The 17,494-nt window shown below is 37.9% G+C and overlaps 1 protein-coding gene and 1 pseudogene across 1 annotated transcript; both read left to right on the top strand.

Annotated features, from left to right (window-relative positions):
• Nucleotides 1–2,464: 2,464 nt before the first annotated feature.
• LOC120193563 lies at nt 2,465–14,968 on the top strand (annotated as a pseudogene).
• A 1,207-nt stretch (nt 14,969–16,175) lies between these two features.
• On the top strand, nt 16,176–17,377 carry LOC120193564 (transcription initiation factor TFIID subunit 8-like). Its single transcript, XM_039196048.1, has one exon. It carries the CDS (start codon nt 16,472–16,474, stop codon nt 17,375–17,377), a length of 906 nt encoding a protein of 301 aa, XP_039051979.1. The 5' UTR covers nt 16,176–16,471.
• The last annotated feature ends 117 nt before the right edge of the window (nt 17,378–17,494 follow it).

Raw genomic sequence — 17,494 nt, forward strand, 5'->3', positions numbered from 1 at the left:
TGCGAAAACTGGAAAAACTCATAAAACCCAGACATCGTTGAGTGTAAGAACTGTATAGTAGGTGTCTGTCTTGCGGCCATGGGTGATGAGGCTGAACCCGCCAAAATGTGGGCATATGAACACCAAGTCGGATCTACAAACATAGACTCATAATATCCTCCAGGAAGGGTCATAAAACCTGGTGACGGTGGCGGCAGCAACATCGGGTAAGGGAATGGCGGTGGCGGCATCACATATGGCTGCGGTATATAAGTCGCTATATACGGTAGCTGCTGTGAAGGTCCTGCTAGTGCAGCTGAGGATGAACCGAAAGCACCTACTCTCCGTCCACGAGTCGGGGGAAGATGGTGCTGTGTTGGTGAACGTCTCTGTCGACATCGCTGAAAGGTCCGCCCTCGTGCATCCTCGAAAAGCATAAACAATTTCTCGTTACTGTTGAACCACTCATAATAACCATCAACAACCATCAAGAGATCAGTAAAAATGGGCTCTCTACAGGGAAGACGCCGATATCGATCCTCCCACAACACGACCCACTCATGATGCCTCACCAGCCAATTTGTATTGGTCTTGCCACGTCTATCTGTGCTATGCAACTCATCCATATTGTGAGGTGCTTCCGGAATTGGTTGAAAACAACCAAATTGCCGGAGCACGCGATCAGTGGAGTGCCACTCAACAATCGCATAACAGATCAAAGGGACCATCGCCATTCAAACATCTGATGGGTCCCTCAACTCAGGTGGGATCACCATCCTCACATCATCATTAGAATATGACACCCATTCAAACTAAAACAAATATATATATAATTTTTATCAAAATAATAATCTAATTATATAACTATAATCTAAAATCGATTTTTAAACATTAAAATGCATACCTCTGTACCAACCTTCTAATAGATTAACACCCTAATTTTTTCTAAATCATCAGGTAGCTCCTGATGATTTTTACTATCAGTAGACTACTTATTCAAGGATTTTTTTATTATACATTATATAAAATGATTAATATACGAAATCAGTTTTATAATTACCTCAATAGTAGTAGAAATACGAATGAGTTCTTGACAACGGGACATCAAAAGGGCAATCGATACCATGCCTAAGACTGCAGCAACATGAGACATCCGCCGATAGCATTTTTCCTGTAGTCAGTGGCTCGACACATCTCCCTGTACAGGAAAGCTAAAACTGTCGAGCCCCAACTAAGTGATTTGGCCAGATGAAAGTCGCCAAGATGTCGCAACCATATACAGTGAACTTGGTTGCGTGATTTGTTCGGCATCAACAACCCTCCTATCAGCTGCAGTATGCATGCCCATGCATACATTTTAACTTCATCATCAAAGGCGTCCTCGCTCAACTCCTGAAAATTGGTATCTAACCAATTTAACGGTATCCGACCACCGTTAAAACTTTCCGGGACACGTCCTAGATACTTCCGGCACAAAGAAATCCATGAACCGTACGCCATCCCCGATATTACATCTCCATCCACTGAAAGCCCCAGGTGTATAGAAACATCCTCAAGGGTAATCGTGCACTCTCCGCACGGAAGATGAAATGTGTGGTTCTTCGATCCCCACCGCTCCATTAAGACAGCAATAAGATCTGGTTCTATCTTACAGTGACCATTATATCTACCTATGTGATCGAATCCAACCTCTACTAAATACGACAAGACACATCTAGGTATCACTAACTTAAGGTTCATAATAAAAGGATCTAATACACGATCCCTCTCCTAAAATTAAATAATTACAAAAATTAATTTTTAAACTAATAATCATACATTAAATAAATAAATAAATTATTACTAATAATTTAAATTAAAACATTAAAATGTTACCGTATCAGTAAAATGTCGCGATATATGATTTCCATCTAATCGAATTAGAACGCCTTCCATTTTATATCTACAAAAATAATTAATTAAATAAAATATTAAAAAATTAAATACTTAAATAAATTGAAAACAAAATATTAAATATAATAAAATATACCTTAAACAATTATAAAAGAATATAAGAGTATTTGAAATAAGTTGAGAGGGTTTGGTGTAGTGAAAGTGATTGAGAATAGAGATATTTATAGGGAGGGAGTGTGAACGACCGAGGTAGGTAGGTAATTAAATCTAAGGTGTATCGCAGGGGCACGCCTTTCTGACGCGTGTCAGATTTAAAGGTAAAGCGCGACCCCTGCCCCGCTCTATACCCTTACGTGACACCAAATCAGCGTAAAACGCGCTGCAAGGGACGCGCCTTACTACAAAGGGTGTTAGATAAAAAAATAATCTGAAGAGTGTCTGACAGAAAAATATATAAGATACAAGTGATATTTCGGAAAAACATCGCTCATCAAATCAATATAATACTCTTATATTTATATAAAAATATAAAATTAAACTAAAAAGAGAAAACTTGAAGCAAACCTTTCTTGTCCTCTACCAGTCAAAAGAAAGAAAACCCATTTCTTTAAAACTCTGGAAATTCTTAAGGTGCATTCTTTCTTAACTACTTGTTCTTGTGACTTCACAACTGCTTTTGCTTATTCTTTTCCCTTTATTTTCTCTTCGGGTGGGGGGCGGGATATCGCAGTTGAATCTTGGGATAGTTCTTCTTTTGAGATGTGATTCTTTGCCGTTTTAATTTTGTTTATTCTTGAAAGAGTAAGACTCGGAAGAGGAAATGGAGATTTGGAGATGGGTTTTTATTGGAATTTTTTTTCTTTCCGATTTTATTGTCAACATTGAGCCTTTCAAGCTGGGTCGTTGTCAACCTACCGAGAGAATCTCAGGTAAGAGTTACCTTTTTTCACCATAGTTATCTCACTGTTCTTTAGCTGAGATTTGGGAATTGATTTGGATAATTATTGTTTGGGATTTCTTTACTTTTTAACAACTGATTTCGATTTGCTTAAGTTCAAGCTGATTAAGTATTTAATTGGTTATTTATAACTTCAAAATAATTCCTTTTTTTATCTACTTAATTTCAATGTTTTCATTTCTCACCAAAAAGTGCCGATTTTCGTGTAAAAATATAGATATTTTCTAATGTTGAAATATTAGTTAATCCCATAATGAACTGCCTATTCGTAACGTTAGAACAAAAATAGTCTGTTATACGATGCTTTATGAACTTAGGGTTAAGATTTAGTGTGCAATAATTGCTTCTATAAAACGAATCTGAAATAAGATGGTCAAAATTCTATTTCGAGGATTGCTTAGGGTTGTTTTAGGTGGAATTTTTAAGGGATTCTTTCTAAGAAAACTACTTTAGGACATATGGATTATATCAACACTGTAAGAGATTGGGGATTCAATTACATATGGAGTGGAAGGGGAGACAGAATATGGACTTAAAGAGATTGAGGAGCAGTAAAAGTTTCCTTCTTGGTCAGTTGAATCAATGTTGAGCAGCTTTGCCTCTCCGACATTCTTTTCAATTCTAGTGTTTTGATTCGCTTACTGCATCACCTATTGTAAAAGTTTACTACTAAACAATCAAATTCTCGTGCTGTCAGATTTGGTGTGTGGAATCACCAATTTGATGGGGTTTTCATGTTTTCAGGCAGTGCTGGTGATGTCTTGGAAGATGATACGGTTGGAATGTTGAAAGTTTTTGTTTATGAGCTTCCTAGCAAATACAACAAAAAGATATTGCAGAAGGACCCGAGATGCCTCAACCACATGTTTGCTGCTGAGATTTACCTGCATAGGCTTCTTTTAGAGAAAATCGTCTCAGTGATAAAAAATGTCTTATAATATACGATTTTATTCAACTTTTTTTGGATTTGTCAAAATGACCAACAAAATCGCAATGCGAAATAAAAATCGCAACGCAATATCCAGAATCGCAAATCAGTTCCCAGAATCACAACGCGATTATGAAGAATCGCAATGCGATAGTACAAATTCGCATTGCGATTTTCCAGAATCTCAACGCGAATATGAAAATCGCAACGCGAACATATAAATCGCAACGCGATTCTGACTATCGCAACGACAATACGTAAAATCGCAACGCGTATCTATAAATCGCAACGAGAATACGTAAATCGCAACACTTATTTGTAAATCGCAACGCGTATCTGTAAATCGCAACGAGAATATGTAAATCGTAATGCGTATCCGTAAATCGCAACGACAATACGTAAAATCGCAACGCGTATCCGTAAATCGCAACGCGATTTTTAAAGCGCCATTAGAATCGCTACGCGTATTTTATTTTCAAATTTCAAACACGAATATTAGAGAAAATAATCTCAGTGATAAAAAATGCCTTATAATATACGATTTTAACAAACTTTTTTTGGATTTGTCAAAATTACCAACTAAATCGCAATGCGATCGATAATTTGCAACGCGATCTCCGGTATCGCAAATCAGTTTTCAGATTAGCAACGCGATTCTGACTATCGCATTGCGATTTCTCAAATTCGCGTTGCGATGCATTGCGATTTTCCTAAATCACAACGCGATTACGTAAATCGCAATGCGATTATTCGTATTGCGATTTACGTAATCGTATTGCGATTTAGTAAATCGCAACGAGATTTTGACTATCGCAATACTGAATTTTAAATTCGCAACTCGATTTCTGAATTCACAACAGGTTTTAATTTCGCAACACAAATGTTTTGGATATATAACTACACAGCAGAAACAACTCATAACCTAAATCCTTAATTCGTAACTCATTCCATCTCCATCTATCACTCTCTCCGGCGACATCCGTTCTTATATCCAACGACATCCTTCCCCATCCGGCAACAGGTTTTAGTTTCGTAGCTCGTTTGTTTAGTAAATTAATTTATAATAATGAAATCATCTAATGTTGATCATGTTTGGATAGATTTGTGTTTTGGAGGGTCATGGGAGAATGTTCATGGTGTTTTACAATATATGCCTTTACCCATTAATCTTCAACTAGAACTGTCATTAAAAAAGTTAACTTATGAAACTCTAATGTTACGTGTTGCAAATAAATTGAATTTAGAGCCTCTAAGTGGATTTAGGCTATCTTATCAGAGAAATGGTAAAGTTTATTTGTTAACTGACAATGAAGATGTTGAACGATTCATTGCTTACATTAGTGTTTTCAAGTGATGATGTTACATTGTATGTTGTTAAACCTAGAAGTAGTGAAGTTGGGTCAGTAGCGGGTAGTAATCAACTAAGTTTTTCAACCCAAGTTTATGGTGCTCAAAATTTAATGGTTCTACCACAATTTCGTCACCAAGCAAATATTGTTTCACCACATTTCCAATACCAAACACAATCTCAAAACCCACAACATTTCCCTAATCCAAATCTTAATCAACTTTCAGCACCAAATTTCGGTTTTCGTATTGACCAGTTAGACGATGATGAGCCAACAGAAAAAATTGTGAGTACTAGTCAGTATTCGAAATTTGATCTTGGTCAATACCCGAACTTTGATCTTGGTCAATACTCGGATTTTGATGATTTTTCAGAAGAAGAAACAGACCATGCGTGTAATGATTTTGATATTGGTCAATACCAGAATTTTGATGATGAAACAACCGTTGCCGAGGAAGATGTGTTGATGTAATGAGGAAGTTACGACTGTAAATGAACATGTTGAAATCCATTATGTAATTCATATAACACTGAAGAAGAAAGAAGAAGAAGAAATCCCCAAAGAAAAGTCCCCGAAGAGAAAATGCAAACGGGAGTATAACTGGAATATGCCAGAATTACTTCAGATACCGAAAGAAGAGTTGGTAAAGATAGCAGTTGATTGTTACACAAATTATTCGTATCAAGAAAGATGATTGTTTTGATACAAAGAAGACTTGAAGAGCTTTGTATATGAAATGTGTGGAAGATGGTTATCAACTAAAGTTAACAAATCAAGCAAAGATCGTTTCGAAACCAAAGTGTATGATTGAAAAAAACTGTATGTGGCGTATGATTGCAAAGAGGATAAAAGATTGCGAAATGTTTCAAGTTAGGACTTTTATTGATAAACATACATGTTCAAGAACCCAAGTTTTTCCTCACTATAGACGGGCAAACAAGAAGGTGTTGGGTGATTTTCTGGCTGAGTTAATGTTTTTGAATGGTAGGGTATATCGGGGACATGAAATTATGACTGACATGATGCTCGGTTCAAGATTAGTATTCATATTCTCAAGCTTGGAGAGCCAAATGTTATGCCTTGGAATTGTTGAGGGGGTCGCCAGAAGCATCGTTTGCTCACTGTCGGCTTATTGTCACAATTTAAAGCTGAAAAATCCTGGGTCGGGTAACTTATATCAAAACAATAGAGATGGACGCTTTGAGTTGCTGTTTATCGCCATTGGTGCTGCGGTTAGTAAATCATATAATTTTGTTGACATTTTTGTTAGTTACATGCATTTCACATTTAAATGATATATTTCTTGTGTATATGATTTTGTAGATTCGTTCGTTATTAATTGCATGCGCCCAGTTATTAGAGTTGACAGAGCACATTAAAAGGTCGATACCTTGGAGTAAACTTATTAGCAGTAGCCATGGATGCTAACAATGGGATACTGCCAATAGCTTACGGGGTTGGCAAATCTGAAACCTCTGATTCATGGACATGGTTATAGGCATCTTAGGGATTGCATAGGTCCTATTAGTAATCGACATCATATCCGATAGGGCAAACTCAATTGACAACGCTGTTAGAAGGTGTTTCCCAGATGCTTTTCATGGACTTTGTGGTGTTCATTGTATAGAAATCTAAAATCAAGGTCTGCTGGTATAAAAAATCATAAATGGACATACTGGAAGGCTGTAAAAGCTTATCGGGAAGTGGATTTTAATAAGCATATAAACTGTTTAAGACGTGTTTTGCCTCGGTGTGCTCAAACACTAGAAGATGTCGGGTTTGAAAGATGGTCAAGAGTACATCAACTTGGAGCAAGTTATGGTTTCATGACGTCTAATAGTGCAGAATCAATCGACGCTCTAAGTCGTCATTCCCGGAAATTACCCATTACTATGTTAATGGAGTTTTTTCTAGCCTCTATTCAACAGTGGTACTACAAGAAAAGAAACCATGCATTATATTTCTTTAAATTCGTATATCATTATTTACTAAGTATTATTATTTAAATTTACAAGAACATTGGAACATCATGTTACACCATGGACAGAAAAAAAGATAACGAAACGTGTTGTAAAGTCAACGTCATGGAGAGTTGAACCATGTTCAAACACTTTATTTAAAGTACTGGATAATAACTTAAATGGGCTTGTCGATCTAAATGCAAAGACGTGTAGTTGTATGAAATGCAAAGTACTTGATTCAAGTGCATACGCTATGGATTGCTACACTACAGAAGTATATCGACAGACTTCAGAAGGCTACCTGTCCGACCAAAAAGTCACGATCGTATACCGTCTAAGGGTGAAAGAGAAGAGATCGACATGTATCGGTGCAAGGAAAGTGGTCATACAAGGTGACATGGATCACCCAGTGCCATCACAATCATCTTTTCCTCTACCAAAATATGGATCCTCATCAAAATCCAAAAGCTCATACGGTGTCAAGCAAAAGGCAATCAAAATCGCAATCATCTTTAAAATCCCAATCACAACCGGCTTCACCTTTTGGGACTGTTAACTTAGGTGATTTTTAAATGCAAACGTTGTATTATATGGATTTTATGTGTGAACTTTTAACATTTTCAGTTAGGCATGTATTAGTAACTTGAGTTTAAAAATTGTTATGATCTGTTAAGTTGTTATCACTTATTAGGCATTCATTTGACTATCGCAACACGGAAATGACGTTCGCAATCATCTTAATGTCTATCGCAACGCGGAAATTACTATCGCAACGAGAGAATCGCAATGCAAAATGAAATCACAACGTATTTCGCATTGCGATAGTCATTTTTGCCTTCAACATAATGCAGATTGAAATCAACAAAATCAACCATTACATTTCAATTAATTAAACAAGCACAAATAAGAATTATGTTCACATCAATTAAACAAATCAACTTTTACAAATCATCTTTTACAAATCAATTAAACAATAAAAAATTAAGCAATAATTCTTATTTCCTCATCTACTATTGAATCAACTTTTGCAGCCATACATCATTTTCACGCAGCTCACTTCTGAGATTAACCTGCAGAAACCAAACATTTGCTCAAACAACACTTTCTACACATCTAAAACCTACAAACAGCAAATTATTGAATTCTAGGTACTTAACCAAACATTTTCAAACCAAAAGTCTATAAACTTACCAATTGTTTATGGACATTTTTATAACGCGGATGCAGGTAGGCAGCGTCTCGTATATATCGATCTAGCCATATAATGCCGAAACCACAAGCCTACTGCAGCTCTATCTCCATCGGTGGGAGGTAGATACTTTATACTTCCTGTGATCAAACGCTCCAACGCCAAGTATACGAGAAGACCACAATCCCCTCTGGCTCATTCCGTTTGTTGTGGTGCGGTCTCGTCTCTGCTAACTGTAATATTGAGCTTCTTTGGCTTCTTGTTTCCAGAACGAGTCCAATAATTTATCGCATCCAAGAATTTAGCCAAAAGAGAGCTCCATCCCTTAATAATATCTCTTAAATCAGCCAATGATATGTAATTTATCATGCTGTCATATACTATTACCTTAAGGGATGGGAGCTAAATCTCGACGAGAAGCCAATGTTTACATTCCAAAACATGGATAAACACATACAATCATAAGTAAAAATTCATTCATTTGCACACTTATTTATGAATACCTTTAAACTCAATCTAAAATAAATACTAACCTTATCGACCTCCCACCATGCAGAATAAAGTTTAGCTTGTCCATTGCCCAACGCAAATGATTCATCTCGTTGATTCTTCAAGTGAACGGCGTTAAAAGACGTCGGCATAATTGTATATCGTGTATTTCTTTTATTTTTCTTAAGTTTCCTAATTATTAGAAGACACCCCCACGCATCGATATGTTTTTTACAAAAAAGACATATATTAGTGACTTACATAAATTTTAAAAAAATAATCAAATTGAAATATAAGAAAAATATAAGACTTACCCCTCCATCGAAATAGCCATTGTCTTCGACCCCTAATAATACGCCCCACCAAGACCGATCAAGCAACAAATAGATATCATCGTTGAACTTGCATATGTCAGTGAAACACCCCTGGCTCCGCTCATGTAGATAAAAATCAACTGCGGTCTTAGCCCAAAGGGTGTTATCCAGAATTGTGTCCGGCAGTTGTCTCCTCTCCACTTCAGATACCGTAATGGTACTGGCCGGTAACTCATACGAGAGCCAACTCTCATCCATCATGTCCGGTACGTCAGAGGGTTTCTCAAGAATCTTACATATGACGCCATGTGAATCGGGCTCTTGAATGGTGGGAGGGACCTCTTCAACGATGACAGTGGCCTCTTGAACGGTGGGAGGGGACTTTCGAGGAATGATAGGGGCCTCTTCAACGATAGGAGTGGACTCTTGAGGGATGACAGGCGAGTCGGGCTTCTTCTTGCAGTGTCTTCGCACTATTGAGGTGTACGGAGACTTAATAGCACATGTACGCCGTCTGATGCGTGAACTCCGTCGTGCAAGAAAAACCCGACGTAAAGCATCCACCTTATCGGGCCGCTAAATAATTAAATACAAAAATCAGTAAATAAACATACATTATATTTAAATAGTGAAAACAAAGACAAATATGTTTCAAATTTGCATTGTATTCACCCAAGTCATTATTCTATCATAGTTCACAAAATGCATCAGATAACAAAGACAAATATGTTTCAAACTTGTAACACTGTCAAGTTAGTATTTGTCTTTGTCTATTGGTTGAAGTAATGCAATTCATTCAAGTTTCAAATTGCAGAAGAAGAATAGTTTCTGGAACTTAAAATCGCAACGTGAAAAATGACTTTCGCAACGCGAAATGAATCGCAACGAGAGAATCACAACGCGAAATGAAAATCGCAACGCGAAATGAAAATCGCAACGAGAGAATCGCAATGCGAAATGAAAATCGCAACGCGATTATAGTTTCGCGTTGCGATTTTGGTTTCGCGTTGCGATTTTGTCGTTGCGATTTTCATTTCGCGTTGCGATTCTCTCGTTGTGATTTTCATTTCTCGTTGCGATTCTCTCGTTGCGATTCATTTCGCGTTGCGATAGTCATTTTTCACGTTGCGATTTTAAGTTTCGTGTTGCGAAAGTAAACTATTTCTTCTTCTGCAAATTGAAACTTGAATGGATTGCATTACTTCAACCAAAAGACAAAACAAAGACAAATACTAACTTCAGAGTATTAAAGAATACACAGTTTAGCAGAATTGGCAGCAACCGAACAAATTTACTTTCAACCAAAAGACAAAACAAAGACAAATACTAACTTCACAGTGTTAAAGAATACACAATTTAGCAGAATTGGCAGCAACCGAACAAATTTACTTTCAACCAAAAGACAAAACAAAGACAAATACTAACTTCACAGTGTTAAAGAATATACAGTTTAGCAGAATTGGCAGCAACTGAATAAATTTACTTCAACCAAAAGACAAAACAAAAGACAAATACTAACTTCACCGTGTTAAAGAATAAACAATTTAGCAGTATTGGCAGCAACCGAATAAATTTACTAAGCAATCTAAGTGAAATGGTTAATCTAAGTGAAATTACGAGTAAATTTATCATCAAGTTAAATAAAATCTTAAACTTACCTCGTTGCGTAGAGTATGAACCTCATTCTACAACGCTACTACCATCTCACGTAGAGCGGCAACCTCACCACGTAAAGTAGACACCTCCACACGCCATGCACCATCGTTATCGCGTAGAGTACTAATCTCCTCACGCAAGGCATTAACCTCATCACGTAACTCCTTTGACTCATCCCGTGGAGGTGGAGAACAGGGAGATAGAAGTCGTGGCATCTTTGCCGGTTGCCTATCATGAGGTGATGGTGGAGAAGAGGCTCGATGATGTGACGGGATAGGTGATGGCTCTTGTTGTAGAGGTGTATAGTCGGGTCGATCAGGTGATGGCTCTGGGTGAGGTGATGGCTCTCGAAGTGGAGGAAGTGGAGGCTGCTCATCATTCGTGCCATCAAAAAAACGCTGACTAGCTTGCCACCAATCAGTGGCAAGCTCAACCTCCGTGGGTGTCAGTCTCTGTAATGGAGTGTTGGCCTCCTAAAAATATAAAAACTCAAACAAAGTTAAACGTCTACTATTAATAACTTGTTTATATATGATAGTATTTGTGTTAACTTACATTATTTATTGTCGCTGTCGCATATGGTATTAAGTCTTCCCAATCTAACAGACGTTTACTCTTCCAGGAAATAGCCCTAGGAATATCATTTGAAGTTTTTAATGCATATGTCTGCATGCTGGGAAAAGCCTCGAATCTACAAACAATATAATAACAAACATTAGTAATTGTTAAATAATTAATTATAATTTTGAAAACATTATATACAAATTCTTACCTTAAAGGCCCAAACAAAGCTTGACAAAGTGTATTTCGACCCATTGCCACGCAAACTTTTGCGGTCATCAAAGGCAGACGACAACTTAGTCCATGTAGCTTTCTATATATACGAACCCCACGGAAACAGATTCCATGCATTTAGGTCCTCTACCAATAATATTAGCTCCTGAGGAATAGGTTGTCTGGCCTCTCTGCCTAAAAAGCTGGCATACAAAAGTACTAGAAGGCATACTCGGACAACATCGACGTCATTCATCCGAGTAAAACCATCTTTCTTATTAAACAATTTCTTCAGGTCGTCGACGTGTAAGTTCGGCTTCTCTATTGACTCATCAGGAAAAACCCGGGATAACCATGATGGGCGGGTGATATGACGAGTGTACCGGCCTATATCATCGTGTCCGAATCGTAGACCAGTGATTAAGCAGAACTCCTTCCGCCCAAAACAAGTATACGCCGGTAGAAAATGAAACCATATCTCTTCCTCACCACGTTGTATACCGTCGGGTAGATCGCTAGTCATAGTCTGAAGCCATAAATGGGTCAAATTAGTATCTCCACCCGGATGTTGTACTCTCAGCCATGGCCCGAAGCAGGTTTCCTCAAACAATTTTCTTTGTGCAGGTGAAAGCTTCGAAGCAATTGTAGTGGCTAGGCTAACTTTATTCCTTAATGTCAATGAAGCCGAAAAAAATTTCTACAAAAACAATAAACATACCAAGTTAGATATACCAAAAACTACACTGTGAAGATATACCAAAAACAATAAACATAAAGAGTAGTAGTTTATTCTTAAAACTAAAATTTGCAACACTGTTTTGTCTTTTGGTTGAAATGAAAATCGCAACGAGAGAATGACTATCGCAACGAGAGAATCGCAACGCGAAATGAAAATCGCAATGCGATTTTGGTTTCGCGTTGCGATAGTCATTTCTCTCGTTGCGATAGTCATTTTCATGTTGCGCTTTTCATTTTCATGTTGCGATTTTAAGTTTAGAAACTATTCTTCTTCTGTAAATTGAAACTTTAATGGATTGCATTACTTCAACCAAAAGACAAAACAAAGACAAATACTAACTTCACAGGGTTAAAGATTAAACAGTTTAGCAGTATTGGCAGCAATCGAATGAATTTAATAAGAAATCTAACTGAAATGGTTAATCTATTATTGAAATTACCAGTAAACTTATCATCAATTTCAATATGAAAAACTTAAAATAATGCAAAAATTTCAAAATAAAAATAATTAAAAAAACTAACCCTCGGAGGTTGATTTTCCATTTCTGAATGATTGTGGGGGATTTCTGACCGTGAATGGTTGTGAGAGATTTCGCCGGAGATGGGGACGGAAATCTTCGGAGATGGGGACGGATTTCGTTGTAGAGAGTGAGAGATGGAGATGGGACTGAGTTGTGATTTTAGGTTTTAGGTTATGAGTTGCGATTACGGGATATACTGTGGACGGTTCAGTGTTCCGATAATTAATATTCGTGTTTGGAATTTGAAAATAAAATACGCGTAGCGATTCTAATGGCGCTTTAAAAATCGCGTTGCGATTTATGGATACGTTGCGTTTCGATTTTTGTCGCGATTTACGGATACGCATTGCGATTTACGTATTCTCGTTGCGATTTACAGATACGCGTTGCGATTTACGTATTCTCGTTGCAATTTACGGATACGCGTTGTGATTTTACGTATTGTCGTTGCGATTTACGGATACACATTGCGATTTTACGGATACTCATTGCGATAGTCAGAATCGCGTTACGATTTATATGTTAGCGTTGCGATTTTCATATTCACGTTGCGATTCTGGAAAATCGCAATGCGAATTTGTACTATCGCATTGCGATTCTTCATAATCGCGTTGCGATTCTGGGAACTGATTTGCGATTCTGGAGATCGCGTTGCGATTTTTATTTCGCATTGCGATTTTGTTGGTCATTTTGGCAAATCCAAAAAAAGTTGGTTAAAATCGTATATTATAAGGCATTTTTGGTTACTGAGGCGATTTTTTCTTTCTTTTATCCAGTCCTGTTTGAACCCTTAACCCTGAGGAGGCTGATTGGTTTTACACTCCCGTATACACTACATGTGACCTAACACCAAATGGCCTCCCTTTGCCATTTAAGTCACCACGAATGATGAGAAGCGCAATACAGCTTATTTCTTCGAATTGGCCTTATTGGAACCGGACAGAAGGGGCTGATCACTTCTTCCTTGTGCCACATGACTTTGGAGCATGCTTCCATTATCAAGTATTTCCCATTATTCTCCATTTCCTGCACTATCCTCTATGATAATCAGCACATTTTCCAACTGAATGTTATTTGGTTTTTGTTTTCTGGATCTTTTATTTAGAATATATCTTACCTATGCACATATGTTGTTGCAGGAGGAGAAAGCTATTGAAAGAGGGATTCTTCCCTTACTCCAACGAGCCACACTGGTTCAGACTTTTGGACAGCGGAATCATGTTTGCCTGAAAGAGGGATCAATCACAATTCCACCATATGCTCCACCCCAGAAAATGCAAACACTCCTGATTCCTGAAAAAACTCCTAGGTCCATTTTTGTTTACTTCCGTGGGCTGTTTTATGATGTTGGAAATGACCCTGAAGGTGGTTACTATGCAAGATATGTCTCACTAAGCTGACTTGTTACTAGACTGGTGGTTGAACAATAAAAGGTCTTTATTTTTCTTATGAAATGTAAATAGAAGAAAAGTTGTCGGGATAAAATACGGTTGCCACATCACGTTAACCTGAGATGTTATGTTGCTGAAAACATTTACAGAGCCATGTAGAAGTTGCCACATGTCAGAATGAAGATGATTGAATGAAGCTTTTTTTTCAATGCTATGTATGCTATTTATGGATGCTTGCCCTAAGATAAATGTCAACCTAGACACCCAAGTTCAACTTGTCCAACAAATTTGCAGGGGAGCTTGAGCTTGAGCGGCAGTATGGGAGAACTTCAAGGACAACCCACTCTTTGACATTTCGACTGAGCACCCAACTACATACTATGAGGATAAGCAACGAGCTGTTTTTTGTTTGTGCCCTCTTGGGTGGGCACCTTGGAGCCCTAGATTGGTTGAAGCAGTGATATTTGGATGCATTCCGGTTATTATAGCAGATGACATTGTTCTACCCTTTGCTGATGCAATTCCGTGGGAAGAAATCGGTGTTTTTGTTGACGAGAAGGATGTCCCCAACTTTGACACGATACTCACGTTAATCCCACCTGAAGTAATTTTAAGAAAGCAAAGATTGCTTTCCAACCCTTCAATGAAGCAGGCAATGTTATTTCCCCAACCCTCTCAACCCGGAGATGCTTTCCATCAAGTTTTGAATGGACTTGGTCGTAAGTTACCGCATGACAGGAGCGTGTACTTGAAACCTGAGAAAAGGTCTTGAATTGGACCGCTGGCCCCATCGGTGACCTGAAACCTTGGTAGCAGTTGTAACATCAAATTCCTAAAACATTATAGCATTCAGCTCAGTCGACCAAGGGTTAATCTGTGTAATGGAAATGCATTAGAATATTGGTCTGTTTTGGCAGCTTTAGCAATGCGATTGTTCTTTGTATGATATTCAGAATCAATGATTCGCCAATCTTTTAATTCATTCAATGAACTGGATCAGACAGTATAGGTCGATAATGAATATTGATCTGATGTCGGAACTTTAGATAGGTGCAAACCAAGTATTCTTTTATCAGCAAGAAAATGTAAATAACCACACACCAACTTTGCAATTACTCCATTGGATGGTCTACTCTCAATCCCAGCATTCATCAAATCTGAATTTCTTCCACTCAATGTTCATGATACTAGGGAGAAGCTGAAATTTCACTCACTTTCTGATATAAACATTATAATTTTTCAATCCTTTATGTTTAGAATTTTTATGAATTTTACCCCTAAAACTTATAAAGAAAATTATTTTTCAATCCTTTATAGTTTTTTAGGTATTAAATTGACAAAAACTACAAAGTAGAGGGACTAGAACGAGACTTCTAAAATAAAATTAGGAAAAGAGGAAGAAAAAGTGGGTAGGGAATTAGCTTGTGTGGGGAGCATGAAAGCCACGCTTCCACGTATTTTCTCCAAACTACACTAATTCATCAATCTTATCTTCTTCCTCTCAACTCTTCTTTTCCAATCCTTTCACAAATCAAACAGCAGCTCGAAGCAAACAGAAAGAATCAAAACAAAAGCCAGAGCAGATATGCAAATGGCGCTTCAGGCACCCACACTATCCTTTAAAACAGCTAATTCTCCACTTGCTCCTTGTTAGAAATAAGTTGTAATTAGTTAGTTTGTTAAATCCGTTTTGAGTTGTTATTGGGTTGTTATATTTGGGCTATAAAATACTCTAGTTTAGTTTGTAATTGACAGAAGTTATAGTTACAATAAAAAATACTTTTAGAGCTTTCCTCTTTCACTTTCTTAATCTCCGGTATCTAAATCCAAACACCCACAATTGCCGTTCTTCAACTTAGACCACCGACTTTTCATCACTCTCAGCTTCCATGGCTGATTTCTCACATGGTATCATTCGCCGAACGGTTCAGGAGCCATAGTAACTGCTTCTGCCGCCGTTAATAACCGTATCTCAGAGCTTTTGATGGTCTTGCTATCGGTCATCCTTCCGACTCAGTTGTGTGTTGTTTGAGTCAAAGATTTGCATCTTGTTTTTTTTTTCATGTTATTGGTTATGGATTGTGATTCATTCGGTTTCCTGCGTTTGTTTGTTGCTGGAATTTTGCTTAGTTTGTTTGGTTGGGGTTTGGATTTTGCTGGAATTTGCTCAAGTTTGCGTCTGTCTCTGTGGTTATTGTCTACCATAAGCCCTCATTTGTTAACAAATTTCGTTGGGGCTTTCGTTTTGTATTCGGTTCGATTCGCTTCAGAATTCTGCATTGTTTCTTTGGTTTCGGCTCAAATTGTTCTCGTTTGCGTTCAAATTCTTGGATGTCTGGTGTGAAGACTACAGGAGGGAAGGGTGAAGACGGACCTAGCTCTTCGTTGGAAAGAGCAAAGGCTGATGACTTTGGGAGATCGATTTCAAAGATTGTCGTGGCGCAGATTTGCGAGAGTGTTGGTTACCAGGGATATAAAGAGTCTGCTTTGGAGGCTCTTGCAGATATCTCGATTTGGTATCCCTGTGACTTGGCGAAAAATGCAAGTTTTCATGCTAATTTAGCTGGTAGGACAGAATGCAATGTGTTTGACATAACGCGGGCTTTAGAAGATTTGGGAGATTCACATGGGTTTCCGGGTGCTTCAGAGACTGGGAATTGTCTTGTAGACTCCTGCATAGTTAAGGGAATAACTCAGTTTGTGGATACGAAAGAGGAAATCCCATTTGCTCAGCCAGTGCCCAAGTTTCCAGTTGTTAGGAACGAGAAGCTGGTTCCTAGTTTCAAGCATATGAATGAAGCCCCGCCTGGAAAGCATATCCCAAGTTGGTTGCCGGCTTTCCCTGATCCCCACACTTATAATCATACACCTATGTGGACTGAGAGAGCATCGAATCCTTGTGCCGATAAGATTGAGCAAGCACGGCGGCAAATAAAGGCTGAGAGGGCTTTGCTGAGGCTGCAACAGAGATTTGTCTTGGTTGTTTGCACAATTCTTCCCAAGGAAGCAATAATTTCCGATAGTATAATATTCTTGTTGATTGGTGATAGTGTGCATGCTTGCTACTGGAAGTCAATGTTGATCATGAGAGGAGAGAAGGTTTGGCATTGGTTGAGCGAGACTTGTGCTTTGCTGAGTTATATGAGTGTTGGTTTCTTATTCCATTTGGGCTTTACTGTTTTTTTTACTTTGGCCACTGTTGAATCATTGGTTTCAATGATTGCTATTGGTTATTGATGTAGGTTTTTCATTTATTGGTTTACATTATTGGTTTGTTTGCTCAAGAACTCTTTGTTTTAGTTTCTTCATGATCTGCTGCTTCTATCACAAGGTAACATGAGACTTGAAAGATTC

Source organism: Hibiscus syriacus, unplaced genomic scaffold (assembly GCF_006381635.1).
Source record: "Hibiscus syriacus cultivar Baekdansim isolate YM2019G1 unplaced genomic scaffold, ASM638163v2 tig00116996_pilon, whole genome shotgun sequence".
NCBI lineage: Eukaryota > Viridiplantae > Streptophyta > Magnoliopsida > Malvales > Malvaceae > Hibiscus > Hibiscus syriacus.